Source organism: Aegilops tauschii, chromosome 2, assembly GCF_002575655.3.
Source record: "Aegilops tauschii subsp. strangulata cultivar AL8/78 chromosome 2, Aet v6.0, whole genome shotgun sequence".
NCBI lineage: Eukaryota > Viridiplantae > Streptophyta > Magnoliopsida > Poales > Poaceae > Aegilops > Aegilops tauschii.
In genome coordinates, this window is record NC_053036.3 from 429,294,308 (window position 1) to 429,319,626 (window position 25,319).

The 25,319-nt window shown below is 46.1% G+C and overlaps 1 protein-coding gene across 1 annotated transcript; it reads left to right on the forward strand.

The window, feature by feature from the left end:
* The first annotated feature begins 1,497 nt into the window (after positions 1-1,497).
* LOC109739935 (glycerophosphodiester phosphodiesterase GDPDL4) lies at positions 1,498-7,114 on the forward strand. Its single transcript, XM_020298999.4, has 9 exons — positions 1,498-1,863; positions 2,391-2,684; positions 2,854-2,969; positions 3,051-3,549; positions 3,893-3,931; positions 4,017-4,304; positions 4,550-4,689; positions 5,933-6,416; positions 6,611-7,114. Exons 1-9 carry the CDS (start codon positions 1,764-1,766, stop codon positions 6,883-6,885), a joined length of 2,235 nt encoding a protein of 744 aa, XP_020154588.1. The 5' UTR covers positions 1,498-1,763; the 3' UTR covers positions 6,886-7,114.
* The last annotated feature ends 18,205 nt before the right edge of the window (positions 7,115-25,319 follow it).

Genomic DNA, 25,319 nt, shown 5'->3' on the forward strand with positions numbered 1-25,319 from the left:
GGCACGCGAGGAGCTCGTGGCAAAAAGAAAACAAAAATATCGGCATGATGAATATTAAATTCGAAAAAATCAAAACAAAATCAAAAAATTATGAAATTTTTTGGGGTCCAATATGCTTAAGTGCGCAAGGTGCGACGAAAATTTTGTCCTGAAATGAGATCGGACGGGCTCTTGCAAAAAATTTGTCATTTTTTTGAAGTTTTTTTTTCAAATTTACTATTCATCGGGCGGTTTTGTGGCGGTCAAACCCGGTCAACATGCTCAAAATCTGGTTTAGGACCAAGCTTATCCGGTTTTGAGACTTGACGGACCAAATGTATATAAAAAATTTAAAGGATCATGTCTATACTTTGTGGGAATTTGAGGGACCAAAAACATACTTTTCTCAAGATTTAATGTTAACTCGCAGACAGACATATCAAGGGCGAGTACCAGTTGTAGTCGCCGGAGCAGCAGGAAAGCTGAATCCGAGGGAATCCCACTTGAATCGGATTACGATGCAAGAGTGCACGCGCCCTGCTAGATTAGCCTGGGAGCCCGAGCTGTTTCAACACGGCGGCCAACTGTGCCGGCGAGGAAAGATTCATGGCGGCCACTCCGAGCACGAATATTGCATCAGCGGATCGGCTGAGACCAAGGAGAATTGTTTGACTCGGCGCCTCTCGCACCTACTACGACGTGCCCGCGACCACCTGAAGGGCAAAACACGCACCAGATTCTGCCTGGAAATCGTGGGCCACGACGGCACACGGCTCCCAGGCCCGAGCTCGACCAAGCCAGGCCAGGAGCTGCGGGGCGGGTCGGGTGGGAGTGGGATTTCCTGGTCCGGCTCGGGCGCTCGACAGCCGCACGCCGCGTCCGGAATCCGAGGACGTGCGTGCCAGTAAGCCAAACCACCGCGCGTCTGTCTCTCTCACTGACGGGTGGGGGCGGCCGGCTCGACCTGTCGGCGTACTACCATGGGTGACCGCTGTAATCACGCTGCAGATGCGCCATTATTCTGCGGGGACCAGGCTGTCAGCTCGAGGCGCCGGTGAGATGTGTCAGCACTATACATCTCGGTGCTACTGCCGCCGTCTCATCACACGGTAAAAAATGTGCACGGGGCGTCGCCTTGCCTGCTGCAACAGCGACTGTTGCTCGTCAAGTGGAAACAGTGTCATGCGTCTGTTTCTACCACCGCTGTACAGTAGGAGTACTAGTTTTATTCAAGGTAAAAAGTGCCATCGTCGCGAAAAGGAGGGTGGTTCGCACTAGCTCTCACTTCACCGTGGCTGAACGAACCTGACAATGGCAGTACAAAAACTATAATTACCCGACTAGTCCTGACTGGGATCGCAGCTGTTCCAATAAGTGGCATGGTAAAGAACAAGCCAGTCCTGAGGAGAGGCATCAATGGGGGAGGGGGACGGAGAGGCAGGCAGCTACTAGTCCTCATTATTTGACCACCACCACCACTACCACCTTCCCTTCGCTGCCACCTCCTGCCCTGCCCGTTCGCCTCTCCTCCCCTCCACCATTCCTCTCCCCCCCAGCATAAACACAGCTCAGCAGGCCCCATCCCCATCCCATTGTCTCTCTCCGTCCCCGGGTCGGGGCTTAAATCCAGCACGGCCATTGCCTCGTATTATTCCCGAGGACTCCTTGGTTCTTGCTGCGTCGTTCCAGGGACAGGGTGGTGGTGCCGTTCTTGGAGTGCTGTTCCCGGGCTGCTGCTTGCGGCCAGCCGTCCCGTCAGGGTGGTGTTCGCCGGCGGCGAGGCAATGGGGAGCGGCCGTGTCTTCTCCGTTGTCGCGTCCGTCGTGTTGCTCTGGTTGGGCGTGGCCGCTGCGCAGGGTGACTCTCCTTGGAAGACGCTTAGCGGTAAAACGTTTCCCCGGGCTCCCTCTCTTTTTCTCGGTTTGCTTTGTGCGTGCTCTGTCTGCTCCGCGTCGATTATTTACAGAGGAGAGGCTAGCCTGAAATTTTAGAAATTTTCTAGTACCATTTTGGGCTGGATCCCTGCCCATCATTTACATTTTCCTCCTTTGCTGCATACTGGTTCGGCTCCTGGATTTGGAAGGTGGTGGCAGTAGCATAGCTTCAGCATTTTGGGCTGGATCGGTTAGATGGTTCATTTTTGCACTCATTTTAGGCCTTTAGCAGTGCCTCAGGAGTGCTGGATTGGAAGATGGGGCCCGACCAAATTAGCTTTTTGGGGGTCACATACAGTTGCTGTTTTCAGCTAGCAGACATGTTTGTTACTAGCACATGCATGGCAGCAGCTTCTGGAGATCAAGCAGTATATACTACGTATATGTGCTTGAGCAGCTCTACACATCTCTCTGATGATGCTCTTATGGTTTATGATCTGGTCCTTCCAAGGCTAAACAATAGGCTTGATGTTTCAGGCAATGCTCCGGCGATCATAGCCAAGGGTGGATTTTCAGGCCTATTCCCTGACTCAAGTGAATTCGCTTACCAGTTCGCGATGATTGCGAGCTCGCCCGATACAATCCTGTATTGTGATGTCCGGCTGACCAAGGATGGACTTGGCGTCTGCCTGCCGGACATTAAGATGGACAACTGCACCAACATTCCAGATTTCTATCCTAAGGGTAAGAAGAGCTACCTTGTCAATGGCGTATCGACAACGGGGTGGTTCTCCGTGGACTACAACGGCACCGAGCTCTCGCAAGTGTCTTGTAAGTGCTACCATGCTGTGATAATGTTACTGAAGATTGGATCTTGTAGTGCTTGTTATTGTGATGAGGAAGGGGGCATGCCTCCCTTCTTGTTTGACCCCTCTATTGTTTGAACTGAATGGTTCGTTTAGTTACCTGCTTAACTCATTGTGGTATATATGTTGAACAGTGAAGCAGTCAATCTTCTCTCGCACGCCCAGGTTTGATCCAAGCTTCTTCCCATTGCTCGCCGTCGAAGACGTGGCATCCAAGTTTAAGCCTCCTGGAATGTGGCTCAATATCCAGGTACAGTTAACAATGTCGTCTGCATGCAGTAGAATATGTTGCATGACATTGCGCCGTTGCTGAAAATGAGCCATTTTGCAGCATGACGGTTTCTACAGCCAGTTCAACATGAGCATGAGGAAGTACATCCTTTCTGTGTCGAGACGTGTTATTGTTGACTACATCTCATCACCGGAAGCAAGCTTCCTCACCAGCATCAGTGGAAGGGTTAGCAACAACACAAAGCTCGTGTTCCGCTTTCTTGACGAGGCCACTCTTGAGCCATCTACCAAAGAGACATATGGTTCCATGTTGAAAAACCTTACATTTATCAAGACATTTGCATCTGGGATACTTGTCCCGAAGAAGTACATCTGGCCTGTTTCACCAGATAATTATCTGCAACCATACACTTCGATCGTCGATGATGCTCATAAAGCAGGGCTGGAAATTTATGCTGCTGATTTTGCCAACGACTTTGCGCTCAGTTACAACCATAGCTACGATCCATTAGCTGAATCTCTCTCGTTCATTGATAATGGTGCATTTTCTGTTGATGGCATACTGACTGATTTCCCCGTTACGCCTTCAGAAGCTATTGGTGAGTGTTTTTTCCTGCCATATTGACAATGATGCAAACTGGTACTCCCTCCGTATCAAAATATAGGACGTTTTTGACACTATGACAGTGTCAAAAAACGTCTTATATTTTGATACAGAGGGAGTACTAACCAACCTACTACAAAAAAGGGTGATATCATTCCTTTGGTACTGGAGTTGGTTTTCACTAATAATAATAAAAAGTACATGCAATCATTTAGAACAATTTTTTAGTTTTGACATGCATGTAGCAAACTTCATTTTGTGTTTAATTCTGTATTCATACAATTTGTCTGATGGATTATGTTTCTCATGCCACTCTGTTCTATATTATGTCTTTGCAGGCTGTTTTGCGAATTTGAACAAAAGCAACACAGATCATGGTATGTATCATTCCTTTTTTCCATCTTTTTCATTCTTCATGTTCATTCATGTTACTAACCACCACTATTGACATTTGTCATGCAGGGAAACCTCTAATTATTTCTCACAATGGAGCCAGTGGAGATTACCCAGGCTGCACAGATCTAGCTTATCAGAAAGCAGTCGACGATGGTGCAGATGTCATTGATTGCCCTGTGCAAGTGACCAAAGACGGCATACCAGTATGCATGGGATCCATTAACTTAATGGATAGTACTACTGTTGCAAAATCACCATTTGCGTCCCAGGCAGCAGTAATGAAAGATATTGAGAGTGTCCTAGGAGTCTTTACTTTCAACCTCACTTGGGATGACATCGTGAAGAATCTAAAACGTAAGTTCTATTGAAATATATCTGCATATTGAAGGATCTGCTGCAGTATATATTTGGTATCCTAGGCAGATGGTGACAACTAATTTATTAGATGTCATATCCCTTATCTGACTCTAAATCGGCTCACATGGCCTACCTGTGTGTCATGTTATCCAGATAGACAGATTATTCCTTTGTGTGTTGCATGTTTGGTACTTTGATTGCCAGAGCATTTGCTGCAGACTGATTTCTCTACAACCTTGCAGCCAAGATATCTACCCCACTTAGCACCTTCAGTTTGGACAGAAATCCAAGATACAGGAATGCAGGCAATTTCATGAGATTATCAGACTTTCTGGACTTCTCAAAAGATAAGGATTTATCAGGAATCATGATTAGCATAGAGGTAAGAATTTTATGTCTGTTTTCACTACTATTTTAACATTGTGATGAGATTGCGTGTTTTTACTTGTGTTAAATTATCGGAAACACTAACGCCCACACGTGTGGGCGTTTGCATCTCGCCCACACGCGTGGATCCACGTCCGTTTGTGGGTGCACGAATCTTGGCATGTTTGTGGTGCCACGTAGGACTGGGCTGGTGTGTGGGCATTCACCCGGTCGCCCACACGTCTGTTTCACCACACGGAGGGGCCGGTGTGTGGGCGTTTAGCAGTTCGCCCACACGCCAGTTTTCACTCACGCACAAGGGCTGGCGTGTGGGCATTTGCCATCTCGCCCACACGCCCGTCTCCTCTCCCACACCCAAGCTGCCAGTTGCCATGCGTTCTGCAGTGTACATGGCAACTGCCCTAGTGTGCTCGTAAGCAGATGGCAACTCTTTTTTTTACCCGAACATGTCAGTTGCCATATGTTTTGCAGGGTAGACGGCAACTGCCCTAGTGTGCTTGTAAGCAGATGGCAACTCTCTCTTTTACCCGAACATGTCTTTTTGTAGCGCTACACGGCAACTGCCTAGTGTTAGTAGGTGGCAACTCCTAAGGTTTTCAAATCATGGCAACTCTAGTAAACCAGACCATACATGGTAACTGCTTAGTGTTAGTATGTGGCAACCTCTAAAGTTTTCAAATCATGGCAACTATAGTAAACCAGTCCATACATGGCAACAGCTGCAGTTGTCCAAAATGGCATCTGGCACTTGACCTGAGATGGCAACTGCAGTTGAGCAACCATGGCAACTGTAGTTCAGCGACATGGCAACTGCAGGTAAACGGACATTGAAGAGGGTCCGGACCATGGCAACTGTGGGGACGCGTGGTGACTGTCACGCTGGGCGTGCGGGACCGTGAGGTAGGTGGCTGAGAGAGGTCGTGTGGGCGTTATGCATTTTGTCCACACGTAGGCGTGTGAGAGGGACCGCAAGGGAAAAAAAGAGGCGTGTGGGCGCTAGTTGTTTTGCCCACACGTAGGCGTGTGGGCTGGTCCTCTTAGACACCACACAAAACGTGTGGGCAGACCCCTTAACGCCCGTACGTGTGGCAGTTATCGTCGGCCTAAATTATTTGTTTTGTATATTTATTCTGAATGTATTGCATGCCATCTAATGAATAATTTCTAAAATGCATGTTCTTACTGAGTCCCAGAAATAGGATCATGTTCTCAACTAAAATACTGTTTCTGTTTTGCAGCATGCTGCTTTTCTAGCAGAGGAACTCGGATTTGACATGGTAGATGCAGTTATCAAAGCGCTTGACGACTCCGGCTACAACAAACAAACTGCTCAGAAAGTTATGATTCAGTCAACCAACAGCTCGGTTCTGGTGAAGTTGAAGCAGCAAACAAAGTATGACCTGGTGTACATGATCAATGAAGATGTCAGCGATGCCGGGCCTTCCTCCCTCGCGGGCATTAAAAAGTTTGCCGATGCCGTTTCTGTGGAGACCAGCTCTGTTTTCCCTGAAAACCGCCATTTCACGTCGCACCAGACAGACCTTGTCGAGTCCCTGCAGACCGCCGGGCTCTCAGTCTACGCCTACACTCTCATGAACGAGTTTGTTGCTCAGCCATACGACTTCTTCTCGGATGCGACCGCGGAGATCATTGCCTATGTTCAGGGTGCCGGAGTGGATGGGCTAATCACCGACTTCCCGGCGACGGCCCGGAGATACAAATGTATGTCCAGTTAACACTTTTCCTTGCATTGTCCCTCCTAAATAGATACTCCCTCCGTCCCATGATATAAGAACGTTTTTGACACTACACTAGTTAGTGTCAAAAACGTTTTTATATCATGGGACGGAGGGAGTAGTTCCTACAATCCCAGCAGTTTTGAGTCATTTTGCTGACATTGTGGTTGCATATTTCAGCGAACACTTGCATGAACATGGGGAACAAAACTCCGAGCTTCATGGCCCCTCCTAGGCCTGGTGATCTGCTGCAGCTCATCAGTAAGCCGGCGCAACCACCGGCCCTAGCCCCGATGCCCCTGCTAATGGATTCTGACGTGTCGGAGCCGCCCCTACCGCCCGCAAGATTGAACAATGGTACTACAGCTCCAGCACCTTCGTCTGCACCCAGGATGCAGACTCGGATCCCATTCCTCGTCACCTTAGCGATGCTTTGCGTCTGGGCCACGGTCTGAGGTCGCAATGCCACATGACACGCTAGAGGTCTGCCGGTCTACTAATCCAATGTTCTTTCCCCTCCCTCGGTAATTCGTTTGTTCTTGTAATTTTTGCGTTGCGGGGTTTATATACGGACGCCCCTATGGCACTCAGTCCCTAGTGATTATCAGTACATATGTGTTGGAATATATCCTCTTATGTTCTGGACCGACTTCTCAACAATCTGAATTTCTGAGGCTTGATTTATTGTGTGCTCAAATATGAAAAGGTCTCCCCCAATAAGATCGAACTTCTGCAATAAACTACAATGCAAGCCTACCAAAAGAAGTACCCCTCACCAGTAAACTCCAAGCCTGCCAAAAGAAGTATTCCTTTGCAAGTTTTTCCTTCCTTTGCAAGATTTCATTATGTTTTTTTGTGCTTGGGGAACTATGTGGCAGTATTCTTCGCATGTATATTTGTATGTTTTCCTTCAGTTTTAATATGGATATGTATGTTGAGGGGTATGCTTTGACAAAAATGATTAAAACTTAAAATAAAATATAATAAAAATACCGCATAAGATTGTCATATCAAAACTATTTATTCAGATCTATTGGCATCTTTATTTTGTATCGAAATTGATACTACAACACTGGCTCACGGCAATTGAACAACATGAGCGGAGACTGGATTTTGGGGGTGATGGCAGCCGCAGCCGTGTTTGCATTTGAAATAGGTTTCAAAGCAAGGCTCACCCCCTAAGTCGGCACAACAATAGCACAAATTATTTTGGCAGGGTGGATCACTTCGAAGGCATGTGCATGATTGCCACTTCTTGCCAACAATCTGGTCGGTATGTTGAGCTGCATACAAAAATTTAGGAGCTTATTTAAACTTGCTCATTTGTTTTTTGACATGAAATTAATTTGAAAAAACCAAAGTTTAGGATTGGAGTTACATAAATTGTTCATAGTGCACTTACATTGCGTAAGAACGGCGATACATCCAAAGATAATCATCGCAAAGACCACCATCCTTCTCCCCGCCATCATAAACTTCGACATACAACACGAGTATCTCTCTCTCTCTATTCGGTGATTTGTTTTTGTCAGTCTTACTACATTACGCTTGCTATGTTGTTCGAATATATATATTGATGAGTAAATAGGCAGTTTTTCGATTAAATTAATCCATGAATAAAGCATGAGCATGACATGGACAGCATTGATAACACACTGATTACGATCTAACAGAGCATGTACTACGCACATAGTAGAAACATCTACGCATATTGCTAGTACTGCTACAACAGAAAGAAACACGAGAGGGATAAACGATGTATACCCTCCAATTGGCCACGCGGCGGCGGTGGCAGCAGCCGCGGCATCCTCAGCGGCCTTCTTGTCGGCCTCGGCCTTCTCAGCGGCGGCACGGTCGGCGTCGGTCGACATGGTAATGACGAAGGTGATGCGGACGTAGATGAACAGAAGCGAGCAGTCGCGTAGTCGCTACCCAAAAACCTAATCGCCCCTCTCCCGTACAGGATCCGGAGAGGCGGGGTTTCAGAGGCCTGCTCTCCCGTCAAACGGGACGGAGTCGCCGGCGGCAGCAGCAGCAGAGGAACAACGTGGGCGTGGAGGCGGAGATGGAGATGCGTTCTGTTTTCACTGCGGCTAGGGTTGGCAGCACCCCACATATATATGTGCGGCCGCGCGTGGAGAGACGTCCAAGTCGATAGCCCATGATCCGACGACTCTCCGTTCCTGACTGGCAAAAAGAAGCGCATAGGAGTGAGCTCGGCTCGGCTCAATCCCGCAACCCGCGCCGCGCCGAGGCGAGCGGAGGAGGAGGAGGAGTGCGCGAGGGCTTCTTTTCTTCTCAAGCTCCAATAGCATGAGGGAGAGAATCCCTTATAAACCACTCCAACTCTCCTTCCACTTCCGGGGTGGGACTAAACTTCCCACCACCTTGTCATGCCACCTACATGGGCCCTTAGAGATTAAATCTGAAATTGTCATATGGGCTTTAGGCCCATCTCATATTTCAACAATCCCCCACCAGATCTCAGGGGCCCACTTGTTCTTTGTTCCAAACGTTGTTTTGATATACCAGCATCTCAGTGGAGACCGATTAAGGTTGAGCTCCACCTAGACCAAGTAGTTACACTCCTTCACAACTGAACAATGGACTATGCCTTGAATTGTCAGTTTGGCGTCAAGAAGTTTCACCACAAGTCTCACTAATACGAGGCTGCCGAAGGCCGACCCCTCGGGTGGAGCATATTAGTCACACTCCTGGCCTGTTCATGAGCTTGCTAGAGATCACCCCAATCTCATAGACTGTGACCAGCAGTCGGGCTCATATAGGTGTGTTCCTCCAAAGATCGCTCTGTAGGATAGCATCTTGCTTATACATATAAACCTTGGAACACATTAAGACAGTAGTCATCCTTCCATACAGTTTCCGAGAGTATTGCATCTCCAACAGAGTGGGTTAGTAAAGTTACTCTCCTCAGTTCACCGCTGGCTTGTTTTCCCAGGTCCTACTTCACGGGATCTCCGATCACATAGGTTGGGTTACTACCATGGCAACTCATGTGGGTCTCATACCCATCTCCCTTGATGCGCTATCTATCACAACACGTGATAACCCTTTAGTGAAGGGATCTGCCAGATTCTTAGCTGTTTGGATATAATCCAACGCTATCACTCCGGAGTTTCTCAATTTTTCTGACAGCTTTCAATCTCATTCTTATGTGTTTGTTGGACTTCATGTTGTCCTTTGAACTCTTCACTTTGACAATAACTGTTTGGTTGTCGCAGTTCATAAGGATGGCCGGAACCGGCTTCTCAACCACTGGCAAGTCCATCAACAGATCTCGAAGCCATTCTGCTTCGCCACCCGATGTGTCTAATGCTGTTAATTCTGCTTTCATTGTCGATCTTGTTAAGATCGTTTGCTTGCAAGACTTCCAGGAAACAGCACCACCTCCAAGAGTAAACATATACCCAGTTGTGGCCTTCATCTCATTAGCATCAGAGATCCAATTCGCATCACTATACCCTTCAAGTACCAACGGGTATCCGGTATAGTGAAGTCCATAATTCATAGTACCTTTCAGATAGCGCATAACTCTTTCAAGAGCACGCCAATGTACATCGCCCGGTTTGGAAACAAATCGGCTTAGTTTGCTAATAGCAAATGCGATGTCAGGCCTCGTTGCGCTCGCTAGATACTGGAGTGAACCAACGATCTGAGAGTATCTCAATTGATCTATAGCTGTGCTTTAGACTTTCGAATCAGCACACTAGAATCATATGGTGTTTGAGATGGTGTGCAGTCCGAATATCCAAAGCGACTCAACACCTTCTCAACATAATGGGATTGCAGAAGTGTAATCCCACCCTCATCATCTCTCAATAGCTTGATGTTCAAGATAACATCAGCCACTCCAAGGTCCTTCATCTCAAAGTTCTGAGATAGGAAAGACTTAACCTCCTCGATCAACTTGAGATTAGTTCCAAATATCAGTATGTCATCTACATACAAACACAGTATAACTCCTTCGCCCCCACCATAGCGATAGTATACACATTTGTCGGCCTCATTAACAACAAAGCCAACAGACGTCAACGTTTCATTAAACTTGTCATGCCATTGCTTAGGCGCTTGTCTCAGGCCATACAAAGATTTCACCAACTTACACACCTTTCCTTCCTGACCATCTATCACAAAGCCATCAGGCTGTTGCATATAGATTTCCTCCTTTAGCTCTCTGTTCAGGAAAGCCGTCTTAACATCCATCTGATGAATGAGAAGACCATGCGAGGCCGCCAACGAGAGTAATACTCGAATGGTGGTCAGTCTGGCCACAGGTGAATAAGTGTCGAAGAAATCTTCTTCTTCTTTCTGGGCGTAGCCCTTGGCCACAAGCATAGCCTTGTACTTTTCTATCGTACCGTCGGGCCTAAGCTTCTTCTTGAACACCCACTTGCATCCCAATGGTTTGCAACCATAAGGACGTTCAGTAAGCTCCCAAGTCCCGTTAGCCATGATGGAATCCATCTCGCTACGGACCGCATCCTTTCAGTAGTCAGCTTCTGGAGATGCATACGCTTCTGAAATAGAAGTGGGATTATCCTCCACGAGGTATATGAAGAAATCATCACCAAAGGTCTTTACAGTCCTTTGTCTCTTGCCCCTACCAAGGGTTTCCTCATTATCCTCCTCAGGATTTTCATCATGTGTTTGTTTATAATATTCCATCGGAATGGCAGGTTCAGGAGTCTCCTCAGATTCCTGTCTAGAAGTGCTTTGTACATCTCTCATGGGGAAAATGTCCTCAAAGAATGTAGCATCCTTAGACTCCATAATTGTACCGACCTTCATGTCAGGTACCTCAGATTTCACTACTAGAAATCTATAGCCAACACTATTCATAGCGTAGCCCAAATTAACACAGTCCACAGTCTTTGGTCCAAGCTTACGCTTTTTGGGGATCGGCACATTAACTTTCGCCAAGCAGCCCCAAGTACGTAAGTACGAGAGTGTTGTCCTTCTCTTGGTCCACTTCTCATAAGGAGTGATCTCGTTATCCTTTGTCGGAACTTTATTCAGGACATGACATGATGTCATTATAGCCTCCCCCCACCATGCCTTGGATAAACCCGATGTATCTAACATGGCGTTAACCAAATCAGTTAGAGTACGGTTTTTCCGCTCGGCAACCCCGTTTGACTGGGGTGAGTAGGGAGGCGTCCTCTCGTGAATAATGTCGTGTTCCGCACAAAAGGCATCAAACTCTTTCGAGAAGTACTCTCCACCACGATCTGACCGGACTCGTTTAATTTTCTTTTCAAGTTGATTCTCAACTTCTGCCTTATAGATTTTGAAGTAGTGTAGAGCCTCATCTTTAGTATTTAACAGATACACATAGCAATATCTAGTGGAATCATCTATCAAAGTCATGAAATATTTCTTTCCACCTTTAGTCAACACACCATTCATCTCACAAAGATCAAAATGTATGAGTTCTAGTGGCGCCAAGTGTCTCTCCTCTGCTGCCTTGTGAGGCTTGCGAGGTTGCTTAGATTGCACACACGAATGGCACTTAGAACCTTTGGCTAAAGTGAAACTCGGGATTAAATTCGATTTTGCTAGCCGCGTCATAACGCCGAAACTAATGTGACAAAGACGTGAATGCCAGACTTCAGATTCATTAACACTCAAATGAATATTGTTCACGACTTTATTACATAGATCTGTAAGAGAAAGGCGGAACATGCCTCCGCATTCATAACCCTTTCCAACAAATAGTCCATATTTCGTAAAAACTAATTTATTCGACTCGAATACCAACTTAAACCCTTCTCTACATAGAAGGGAGCCACTAACGAGGTTCTTCTTGATGGCGGGGACATGCTGCACGTTCTTCAGCTGCACGATCCTTCCCGAAGTAAACTTCAGATCGACCGTGCCAACACCAAGAACAGAAGCACTCGCGCCATTCCCCATCAGTACGGACCCGTGACCTGTGGCCTGGTAAGAAGAAAACAATGAAATGTCAGCACACACATGAACACCTGCACCTGTGTCGACCCACCAATCGGTGGACGGCCAAACTGAAAATACAGCAAATAAATTACCGTACCCAGATGCACCACTCTCATTGTTGCTCACAATCATATTGACAGACTTGGAGTCCTGCCCTGACTTCTTGTACTTGTTTGGGCACTTGTTGGCCCAATGTTCAACCGAACCACAAGTAAAGAAGCCCTCATCCTTTGTTCTTCTTGAAGGTCTTCTTACCCTTCTTCTTAAAGTCGGCACTCTGTTGGACACCGTTCTTTCCCTTGGGCTTGTGGGAATTGGAGTTCTTCTGATGCACCATATTGGCCACAAAAGTTCCTTCGACCCCTTTTCCGTGCGAGTCCTTTGCCCTTGAATTCTGCTCAACACTCAGATGGCCAATGACATCCTCCACAGAGAATTAACGCCTCTGATGTCAGAGTGGTGGCAAAGTTCCTCCAGGAATTGGGGAGCTTAGCGATTATGCAGCCCGCGACAAACTTGCCCGGTAACTCGCACTTAAGAAGCTCAAGCTCCTTAACAATGCATATTATCTCATGAGCCTGCTCCAACACAGGACGGTTTTCAACCATCTTGTAATCGTGGAACTGCTCTATAATATACATCTCGCTCCCTGCATCGGCCGCCCCGAACTTAGATTCGAGCGCCTCCCACAAGTCTTTGGCAGACCGCACATGCAAATATGCGTCAACCAGCTTATCTCCAATCACGCTCAGAACTGCCCCGAGGAACACGACAGTGGCCTCCTTGAACGCCTTCTCCTGTTTAGGAGCGATCGTTCCTGTGGGAGTCACACCGGCGACACAGAACACGTTCATGGCCGTGAGCCATAAGGTGGTTTTAGTCTGCCAACGCTTAAAGTACGTCCCCGTAAACGGGAACGGTTTCAGTGCAGCAGCAAAACCAGAATTCGAAAAACTCCTACACATATTAGGTTTTTGGATTGATGAGTAAATAGGCAGTTTTTCGATTAAATTAATCCATGAATAAATCATGAGCATGACATGGACAGCATTGATAACACACTGATTACGATCTAACAGAGCATGTACTACGCACATAGTAGAAACATCTACGCATATTGCTAGTACTGCTACAACAGAAAGAAACACGAGAGGGATAAACGATGCATACCCTCCAATTGGCCACGCGGCGGCGGTGGCAGCAGCCGCGGCATCCTCAGCGGCCTTCTTGTCGGCCTCGGCCTTCTCAGCGGCGGCACGGTCGGCGTCGGTCGACATGGTGATGACGAAGGTGATGCGGACGTAGATGAACAGAAGCGAGCGGTCGCATAGTCGCTACCCAAAAACCTAATCACCCCTCTCCCATACAGGATCTGGAGAGGCGGGGTTTCGGAGGCCTGCTCTCCCGTCAACCGTGTACGCGGTGAACGGGACGGAGTCGCCGGCGGCAGCAGCAGCAGAGGAACAACGTGGGCGTGGAGGCAGAGATGGAGATGCGTTCTGTTTTGCTGCGGCTAGGGTTGGCAGCGCCCCACATATATATGTGCGGCCGCGCGTGGAGAGACGTCCAAGTCGATAGCCCATGATCGGACGTCTCAGATCATGGCCCTACCTGTCAAAGACTCTCCGTTCCTGACCGGCAAAAAGAAGCGCATAGGAGTGAGCTCGGCTCGGCTCAATCCCGCAACCCGCGGCGCGGCGCGGCGCGGCGAGTCGTGACGAGGCGTGGCGTGGCGAGACGAGCGGAGGAGGAGGAGTGCGCGAGGGCTTCTTTTCTTCTCAAGCTCCAATAGCATGAGGGAGAGAATCCCTTATAAACCACTCCAACTCTCCTTCCACTTCCGGGGTGGGACTAAACTTCCCACCACCTTGTCATGCCACCTACATGGGCCCTTAGAGATTAAATCTGAAATTGTCATATGGGCTTTAGGCCCATCTCATATTTCAACAATCCCCCACCAGATCTCAGGGGCCCACTTGTCCTTTATTCCAAACGCTGTTTTGATATACCAGCATCTCAGTGGACACCGATTAAGGTTGAGCTCCACCTAGACCAAGTAGTTACACTCCTTCACAACTGAACAATGGACTATGCCTTGAATTGTTAGTTTGGCGTCAAGAAGTTTCACCACAAGTCTCACTGATACGAGGCTGCCGAAGGCCGACCCCTCGGGTGGAGCATATTAGTCACACTCCTGCCCTGTTCATGAGCTTGCTAGAGATCACCCCAATCTCATAGACTGTGACCAGCAGTCGGGCTCATATAGGTGTGTTCCTCCAAAGATCGCTCTGTAGGATAGCATCTTGCTTATACATATAAGCCTTGGAACACATTAAGACAGTAGTCATCCTTCCATACAGTTTTCGAGAGTATTGCATCTCCAACGGAGTGGGTTAGTAAAGTTACTCTCCTCAGTTCATCGCTGGCTTGTTTTCCCAGGTCCTACTTCATGGGATCTCCGATCACATAGGTTGGGTTACTACCATGGCAACTCATGTGGGTCTCATACCCATCTCCCTTGATGCGCTATCTATCACAACACGTGATAACCCTTTAGTGAAGGGATCTGCCAGATTCTTAGCTGTTTGGATATAATCCAACGCTATCACTCCGGAGTTTCTCAATTTTTCTGACAGCTTTCAATCTCATTCTTATGTGTTTGTTGGACTTCATGTTGTCCTTTGAACTCTTCACTTTGACAATAACTGTTTGATTGTCGCAGTTCATAAGGATGGTCGGAACCGGCTTCTCAACCACTGGCAAGTCCATCAACAGATCTCGAAGCCATTCTGCTTCGCCACCCGATGTGTCTAATGCTGTTAATTCTGCTTCCATTGTCGATCTTGTTAAGATCGTTTGCTTGCAAGACTTCCAGGAAACAGCACCACCTCCAAGAGTAAACATATACCCAGTTGTGGCCTTCATCTCATTAGCATCAGAGATCCAATTCACATCACTATACCCTTCAAGTACCGACGGGTATCCGGTATAGTGAAGTCCATAGTTCATAGTACCTTTTAGATAGCGCATAACTCTTTCAAGAGCACGAGAATGTACATCGCCCGGTTTGGAAATAAATCGGCTCAGTTTGCTAATAGCAAATGCGATGTCAGGCCTCGTTGCGCTCGCTAGATACTGGAGTGAACCAACGATCTAAGAGTATCAGCACACTAGAATCATATGGTGTTTGAGATGGTGTGCAGTCCGAATATCCAAAGCGACTCAACACCTTCTCAACATAATGGGATTACAGAAGTGTAATCCCACCCTCATCATCTCTCAATAGCTTGATGTTCAAGATAACATCAGCCACTCCAAGGTCCTTGATCTCAAAGTTCTGAGATAGGAAAGACTTAACCTCCTCGATCAACTTGAGATTAGTTCCAAATATCAGTATGTCATCTACATACAAACACAGTATAACTCCTTCGCCCCCACCATAGCGATAGTATACACATTTGTTGGCTTCATTAACAACAAAGCCAACAGATGTCAACGTTTCATTAAACTTGTCATGCCATTTCTTAGGCGCTTGTCTCAGGCCATACAAAGATTTCACCAACTTACACACCTTTCCTTCCTGACCATCTATCACAAAGCCATCAGGCTGTTGCATATAGATTTCCTCCTTTAGCTCTCCGTTCAGGAAAGCCGTCTTAACATCCATCTGATGAATGAGAAGACCATGCGAGGCCGCCAACGAGAGTAATACTCGAATGGTGGTCAGTCTGGCCACAGGTGAATAAGTGTCGAAGAAATCTTCTTCTTCTTTCTGGCGTAGCCCTTGGCCACAAGCATAGCCTTGTACTTTTCTATCGTACCGTCGGGCCTAAGCTTCTTCTTGAACACCCACTTGCATCCCAATGGTTTGCAACCATAAGGACGTTCAGTAAGCTCCCAAGTCCCGTTAGCCATGATGGAATCCATCTCGCTACGGACCGCATCCTTTCAGTAGTCAGCTTCTGGAGATGCATACGCTTCTGAAATAGAAGTGGGATTATCCTCCACAAGGTATATGAAGAAATCATCACCAAAGGTCTTTACAGTCCTTTGTCTCTTGCCCCTACCAAGGGTTTCCTCATTATCCTCCTCAGGATTTTCATCATGTGTTTGTTTATAATATTCCATCGGAATGGCAGGTTCAGGAGTCTCCTCAGATTCCTGTTCCCCTCTTTCTAGTTAACCAACTTGAAAATGATTTTGACAATTTAAAATTTGGTTGCAAGCAGATTTGAATTTGAACTTCTTTTGATCGTAGTTTGAGTTTCGTAGCTCCAATTCGATTGATTCTTTTTGCAAATCGAAGCTCTTCTCTTGTACTTTCAGTTTGGATCTTTTCTCTTGAGTTTTACCCTTGCATCTATTGCTTGAGTGCTTATGTATGTTATTGTTTGTTTACGATAGAGTTTCTGGAGTGCGAAGCGTGCTACTACGAGTCACTAGGGTTTTCAGATCGTCAGCAAGGCAAGTAACACTTTGATCAAATCCCTTATTATCCAGTTTTTATGCATTAGATTCAATCCTCAAACACTGCATGAGTAGGATCTGTTAACATGTCGTTATTGGGAAGTAGTTGTTGAGGTAGTACCTATTGCCCTTTCATTCAAACCCTGGGAGTTACTACGTTACGCTTATTATACCTTGCTATGCTATGCTCATAGACGTGGTTTGGTTTGAGTGATTCATGACAGTTGTGAGTATTATTATGAACTAAGGGTTTATTTAAGGTGGCTACTTTAACACACATCTGGGTGGATTGGTTTGTGGGCACCTGGGGTAATCCAGTGCTGTCCAAAGGAGATCCCAGGGTATCCGTGTGATTTTTCCTATGGTTTGCCACCCAGGCTCAAAGGGATCATAAGATTATTCATGCTAGAAAATTCCGTGTGCAACCACAAGCCATTATGGGCTCTGGCATAGTTGAGTAAGTTGTGGGAAACCTTTCCATGATGGGCTAGCAGATGTAGGGGATTGTAGGTGTACCGACCTATCTATCCGTTAAGGGGACCTCTTCGGAAAGACTGTGTCTCGGTCATCCGTTTCTCAAACATCATGCAATGCGAGAAATCAAACGGAGGAGATCGAGTCTTGTGGGGAAAAGTGCGCAAACCTCTGCAGATTGTACAAACTAATCGTGGTTAGCCGTGTCCCCGATTATGGACATCTTGAGTATCTGGTGCTTGAATTATTATGTTGATCTCATCACTTTAATCTAATTAATTTGTTGGGTTATGAATTATTATTTTGGGATTGAGATGGGGTTACCATTCTCAATGTTTATCAACCAACTTTGTAGTAAAATAAAATATATTCCTTTGTTGTAGGGAAAAACTAACTTTCTGCAAATGTTAAACATAGAGCCTCCACCAGCCAAATATGCATATAGTTATAGCTATTTCATGTTCATTGCTCTATAGTGTTATTTTGCCAGCACATTCCATGTGCTGACCTACACAGGCTGCAACGTATTATGTTGCAGAGTTTTTAGACGAAGAGTAAGGTGCGCTAGGTCGTTGTCATGCACTCAGCTATGCCGTTGGAGTTGATGGACTCATTTACCTTCGAAGCTTCCGATGTTATCTTATTTAGATGGCCTTCAGCCATATTATTGTAATAAGTTCTCTTTTGAGACATTCGATGTAATAAGTGTGTGATTGAACTCTGTTATAAATCCTTCAAGTACTGTGTGTGTCAGCATTACCGATCCAGGGATGACACTTATACACAAAGATTTGACCGTCTGAGGTCGGATCGCTACATAAGAGCCTGGTTCAATCTCCCAAACCAACGTCCATTGCCAAGAAACAACTTATTGAGGGCAGCAATTACATCCCCTTTCACAATACTCCAAGCTTTTTGGAAGAAAATCCTGATGAACCCATCCAGCCCTGGTGCTCTATCTGCGGGCATCTCCTTCACCACTTTCCAAATCTCCTCCTCCTGGAACAGAATGTCCAACTCCGAAAGGTCAACAACCTCAATGCCCAAAAACTCCAAATCCAAAGTATGGCCTCGAGCCATGTTCTTCCCGAGCAGATCCTTATAGGCATTGAAGAAAGCCTCTTTCCCACGCCGATCGACAATGATCTGACCATTAACTGTGATCACCGAGATGAAGTTCTTAGCCTTTCTCCCATTGGCAACAAGATGGAATAGTTGCATGTTCGCATCACCTGCTTGCAGCCACCTAATGCGAGATCATTGGCGTGCAATAGTTCTTTCCAGACAAGCCAAGCCGAGAATCAACTTCTTGAGAGTGCACCGTAGCCACCTTTCCTCCACTGACAACAATCTAGTCTCTTGAGCATAGTCAAACCTAAGAATAACAAGATTGGCCACTGCAATTTGCAGTTTAATATTGCCCACTTTTCGCTGGCCCCAAGCCGTGAGGTGTCTAGCCATGTTCCTCAACAAGATGTCCAATCTGTGAAATGGGTCTGTGATCTCCATATCGCAAGTCCAGCCCTCCTCCACAACCTCCAAGAAACCATCAAGCTTGGTCCAAAACAATTCGAACCTAAACCTCTTCCTAGGTTAAATTTTTTTCTCCAGAGATAGGAATAAGGGACAATGATCCGAAGTGGCATTATTTAACTCTACTACTAATTATCGTGTGCGAGAGTCCCCGAAAAATCCCCTCACTTCTGCGTTGCTCCCACGAGCAATGGGGGGCAAAACCTAGCAGCCGCCGGGCTTGGCCCCTACTCCCCCCTTCTTTCCCCCGCTACCGCCGGAACGCTCTGGCGGGTAAAGCCCGGCCGGCATCGGCGGCAGCGGGGCGTCCTCTCCTTTGCGTTCAGTCGGTGATGACGCTGATGAGGAGTGCAGGGGCGCAACATCTTGTGCCGGTGGCGGTGGTGCCGGTATGCGGGAGGTGTGGCTGCTTGAGGTGGTGGCGGCGGGTTGTTGTAGTGGATGTGTGGCGGTTGCCTTGATCTGGCGCGGGCCTGGCGTGGTGGAGCGCTGCAGCCCTCGTGGTGCAGCGTCTCTGCCGGTGGCTGGCCCTGTCGTGCTGCTCTCGGGAGTGGGTGGTAGTGAGTGTCGATGGTGGAACAACGGTGCAGTTCTGGCTTCTGTGCTCGGCAGGCGGCGCAAAGTGGTGGTGGTGACCTCCCTTCTCTTGGGTTTGATCCAACGGTGCACGGGGTGAAGCAGGTGCTTGCCGTGGTGCGGGGCCGGCTGCACGTGCGACGTCGGTGGTTTCGATCTTGGGTGGACGAGATATGGGCCTCAGATGGGTCGGAGTTATCGTTGCGAGTTGTTGAGGTTAGGCTCGATCCGTGTGATGCTCATGGGCGATGGTGATGGTTGGGGCACCGCTACACTGTTGGTTAGATCCGCGTTGAGGGCCACTCGCATGGCGTCGTGCGAGCTTGCTCGGTGACAGCTGTCGGTAGTCACGGGGTTGTGTTCCCCTGGTCCACCGTGACTGGATGGGGACACATGCATGTCTGACGTGTCGACCTGGATTATGTGGCTGATGTCGGGCGAGGAGTGGAAGGAGCCATCTTTTACTCTTCCTATTGTGATTGGTGCACTGTGATGTGGGTGGTTGGTGGTGGCTAGGACATGGTAGCGACCCGCATGGTTGGCTCTCTGGCGGACACCATGGCAGTGGTGGCTTTCCCTCTTTGTCGTCGCGCATGTGCAGAACACAAGCGAGACACCGAGGAATAGGAATGTCTCTTGCCGATTCGTAGACGGGGCGCAAAACGAGGATTCGTTGTCAACAGGAAATGTACGAAAGGACATAACGATCTACCCAGGTTCAGGGCGCATGGTTGCGTAACACCCTACTCTTGCTTTGTGTGTTGTTGATCTGGTGGGCAGTGAGCTACAAATTCTTCCGGGAATGAAAAGTGTGCTGTTGCTCCTATCTATGTTCTTCTTAGTGTCTAATCCTTTTTACAGCAGACCAGTCCTTCTCTTATAGCACAAAGATACCACATTGGCTACGCTAGACAAAATAATACCCAAGCTGACAAGGTAGGTATGTGCATTAAATGCATGATGAAGTGTCGTCGCCTCATGGATTCCGGGAATGCACGCCCGTCATTTCATCATTGCTCAAGGTGGTAACTTGGTTCCATTGCGACACGCGTAGGTGTAGGTGTTCGTCCCATGGTAGGTGGGCGGGTGACTTGACCTCCGCACCGTTGTTATTCTACCAACCATCCTACCTGCTCGCAACGTGTCACAAAAGGTCTGCGAGTGAAGAACTGACGTGTGACAAAAGGTCTGTGACTTGACCTCCGCAACTAAGTCCTTCAAGAGTCAGTTGGAACAGTCGCTGCCGGATGTGTTCGTTCCTGGGAGTTCTTTACCTCGGGCTTGTTGAAGAGTCTTGGATCTAACTTGTATGATGATGTCAAAAGTCTTGAAAAATATCTGCATACCACCACAGAGCTTCTTGTTGGAACGCCTCCTTGAATGTTTATCTTCGGGCAGGAGGGGCCACTGTGGCCCGTGCGCAGTTGGTTCTGTGACTTACGGTACCAACACTCTTGGTCGTGTGAGCGGCGAGAGGTGTAACGGCTGGTGGCTCGGGAGCGTCCTCTGTCATTGGCAATGACGATGCCCAGATCTGGATCTATGGATCTATACCCATCATGCTTGCCTAGAGACCTTGTGGTGGCATGGGTGAGTTGCCGAGCAAAAGCTCCACGCTTTGGCACTGCCGCTCGCGGGAATTGCTCTCTTCTTAAAGACGTTGGTGTGGATCTCCTCTTCGCGTCTGAGTTTCATGAAGACCCTTGTCCATCGTGCCTATGCAGTGGCGAAACTTTGCACCGTTCTCCATCTTAAGGGCGTTGACATGGAGCTTAGGTGCCCTAGGGCGTAGTGTGGTTTTGTACTTAGATCTTTCGGTGCTCTCATTCAATAGTGTAGTCGTATGTGTTCTGCGTGATCCATTTATGTTGGGGTCTTCTTTGTAAGAGGGTTACCTCACCTGCTTATATTGTTTGGTCGTGTACTTTGTTTTGGGTGAGAGCCAAGTTGAGAGAGAGAGAGAGAGTCTTGTAGTGTGCTCAAAAAGACGTTAGAGGTCCCATAATAACGTCGGATTTGATGTTAGGTTCTTTAGATCGATTCAAGGATTTAACTGCGACGACTGCGGCTTCAGGGTGCTGGTCCTTTGGGGCACGGGCATGAAGACTTCCCGACTCTTATCGACAAGATCAAGCCGACTCCGGTATGGGAGCGGAGACAACGACATGTCGGTGGCTCGTTCTAACGACGACAATGGTCGTTCGGTGGTTCATGGACCTTAATGTAATTTTAATTATATTTGAGGTGGTTTATACTTTCAATGAATCTTTATAATAAATTTGAACATTTTCATGAAAAATAACATCAGTGCAAAGTGGCCAGCATTATATACATGTGAGGGCATTATTAGCGCGGGGAGACTTATATGAGACCTCGTTAAGGACAGTAAAACTGAGCCTACACAGAGCTCTCTCAGCGATTAGTGTTTTTGGTCATCCGTTTTCGTGATCTGGTCGTTTTTGGCCGTCAAATTTTGCGTGCAAAGGGATATGTCCTGCAATCTGTGTAATCTGGCCCAGCTGTCCTATGGTTGCTGCTCCAGAGGCCAAAACAAAGGCCTCTGGTAAACTGGGCCTGGTGTGCAGCCCATTTATGTCACCGAGTGGAGAGTGTCGCTGCGGTCATAAAAAAAATCTTCGGTCGACCAAAGCGCTCAATGAAGAAGAGGCGGGGAGGCAAATCCTAAACGGCGCTCTAAGCGCCTGTTATAGGGTTAACCGTACACGGCCCATTTTCCTTTTTTTTCCAGAAAAATACTGCTGCAAAAAAAGGCGATATGAGATGGGATCGAACCCACGCCATAGCGGTTAACTGTAAATGCAATAACCAACTAGCCAGCTTCACACTATTTGATCTGTTACACAATTTTCCCTCCATTGTTCCTTCCCATTTTTTTTCAGTTTCTCTTTCTTTTTACTTTTCTTTCTTTTTTCAAACTAGCGAGTTTTTCTTCAAAGTAGCTGAACGTTTTGTCAATTTTATGAAACTTTTATCAAATTCGTGAATTTTTTAAATCAATGATTTTTTTAATTCGATGGACTTTTTTTCAAATTTGATGAACTTTTTTCAAAATCGATGATTTTTTTTTCCAAATTCGTTTTTTCATGATCATGAACTTTTAAAAAATTTGATGAACTTTTTTCAAAATCGATGAACCTTTTTTCAATTTTGTGAACTTTTTTGAAATCTGTGAACTTTTTTCTCAAGATTTTGGAACTATTTTTCAAACTGATGAACCTTTTTCATAGTCAATAGACATTTTTCACAAAATCGTGAATTTTTTTCCAAATTGATTACTTTTTTCAAAACAAATGAAATTTTCTGTAATTCACGAACTTTTTCGAAAAATGTTTTCAAAAAATTAAAAATTAATGCGCTACAGTAAACGGTTACATGTGTAACAATTTGCACGGCTACAAATGTACTTAAAATGTTTCCCCTGTAGTCAATCAGTAGCTCCTCGTAGGTTAGTTGGTTAGCCATACTCGTTCGCCGTTGTCAGCGCGAGCTTGATCCTCGCTGAGAACCAATTGTCGAGTGATTTTTTAGATTTTTCGTGGTACCCTAAGCTGTACCACCGATTGAATTTTTCTGGGCCGGCCCATTCACATCGCCTTCGGGTGCTTGTACGTCGAACCGGCGCTGAGAGCGCCGGTTAGGAGCTGCCTTTTTGGGACCTCATGCTGGTGCCCACACGCCCCACCACATGGGCCGGCCCAGGAGACTGGCAGAAAAGAAAAGGCAAACCGAGAGGAAAAGAGGAGAGCAACTACTAAACGAGCGCTCCTTCGGGAGCCTCGCAACGATCAGCGCCACTTGGCGCGCTCTTAGCCATTCGCCACGTATCACGTTCTGCACGCTCCCTCCGGATTATTTTATTTTTTCGCACGCATTTTCGGCTTTTTAAACGGTTTTTTTGGTTTTTTCGACGTTTTGGTTTTCCCCCGGTCTTTCTTAGCTTTTCGATCGAAAAAAAATTTGCACGAAAAAACGCTTTTTTTTTCTTTCGTGAAAGCCACGGTTTTTCTTCCGCAAGAGGCACGGTTGTGCTTTAGCGAGAGTCACGGCCGTGCCTTTCGGAAACGAAAAAAAACGCATTTTCTGTTTTTTTTTTCGCGAGAGTCACGGTTTTGCTTCCGCAAGAGGCACGGTTGTGCTTTCGCGAGAGTCACGGCCGTGCCTCTCGGAAAGGGAAAAACAAAACGCGTTTTCTGTTTTTTTTCTTTCGCGAGAGTCACGGTTTTGCTTCCGCGTGAGGCACGGTTGTGCTTTCGCGAGAGTCACGGCCGTGCCTCTCGTAAAGGAAAAAAATACGCGTTTTCTGTTTTTCTTTCTTTCGCGAGAGTCACGGTTTATCTTTCGCGAGAGGCACGGTTGTGCTTTATCAAGAGTCACGGCCGTGCCTCTCGTAAATGGAAAAAATTGCGTTTTCTGTTTTTTTTCTTCCACGAGAGTCACGGTTTTCCTTCCACGAGAGGCACGGTTGTGATTTCGCGAGAGGCACGGGCGTGCCTCTTTCGGAAAGGCGAAAAAACCGTGCTCCCGGTTCGGTTTTTTCGCCCGGTTTTTTCGTCCGGTTTTTTCCGTGAAAAAAAAAGTTCGTCAAAACCTATCAACATGGGATATAGTTTTGAAGATCTCGACACGAGGAATCTAATGGTGAAACGGTTCAAGATTTGGATGCCCGGTTTAGGAGATAAAACGTTTTGAATAAACGGATCTACGAAAAAAGGGAAAACTCCCGGATTGCGACAAGTGGCGCGTTGCATGTGCGCCACCTGGGAAAGTGGAGTGTTCTTTATAACGAGTACTCCTTAATTAGTGATTTCGGGAAAAGAGTTTATGTTTAAATGGGAAGAAGTGGGATTCGAACTGTGAACGTGAATGTAATCACCCAACAGGGTTAACCACTAGGACATTATGAATTTGTTGATTACTATTGGAAACAGAACTTATTTAACAATTCATTAAGTACAAAAATTAAACACAGACTAGTATTATATACTCACTATAATTATATTTGAATAAAGAAAACATAATTTTGAAAAAGCATTCGCAAAAAACATGAATTGCAAGAAATAAACAAATTTCCAAAAGGTTTGAACCAAATTGAAAAAAATCACAAAAATAAAAAACTTCATGAATTGTAAAAAGAGTTCATCGAATTCGAAAAATGTCATCATTAAAAAAAATCAAAATCTCAAAACACTTCATCGAATTTGGAAAAGGTTCATCAAATTTGAAAAAAAGTTCATCGATTCTGAAAAAAGTTCATCGACTTTGGAAAAAAAGTTCATCGATTTTGAAAAAAGTTCATCAATAAAAAACATCAATTTTGAAAAAAGTTCACAGATTTAAAGAAAAAGTTCATCGACTCTAAAAAAAGTTTGTCGATTTTGAAAATAAAGTTCATCGATTTTGAAAAAAGTTCATCAACAAAAAAAGAAACATCAATTTTGAAAAAAATTCACCAATTTTTTAAAAAAGTTCAACTATTATGAAAAAAATTCGTCGATTTTGAAAAAAAACTTCGTCGATTTTGAAAAAAGTTTATCAATAATAATAAAAACACATCAATTTTGAAAAAAAAGTCATGAATGTGAAAACTGGTTCATCAATTTTGAAAAAATGTTCATCGATTTGGAAAAACATTCATCAATTTCGAAAAAAACATCAGTTTTGTAAAAATGTTAATCGATTTCGAAAAAACGTTCAGCAACCTTGAAGAAATGTTCATTGATTTTTCAAAAAAATCACCTATTTGTATAAAAAGTTCAGGTATTTAGCAAAAAAAAGAGAAAAAAAGCTGAACAAAACAGTTCCCAGAAAAAAGAAAAAAAGGAAAAAGAATAAGAATAAAGTTCCG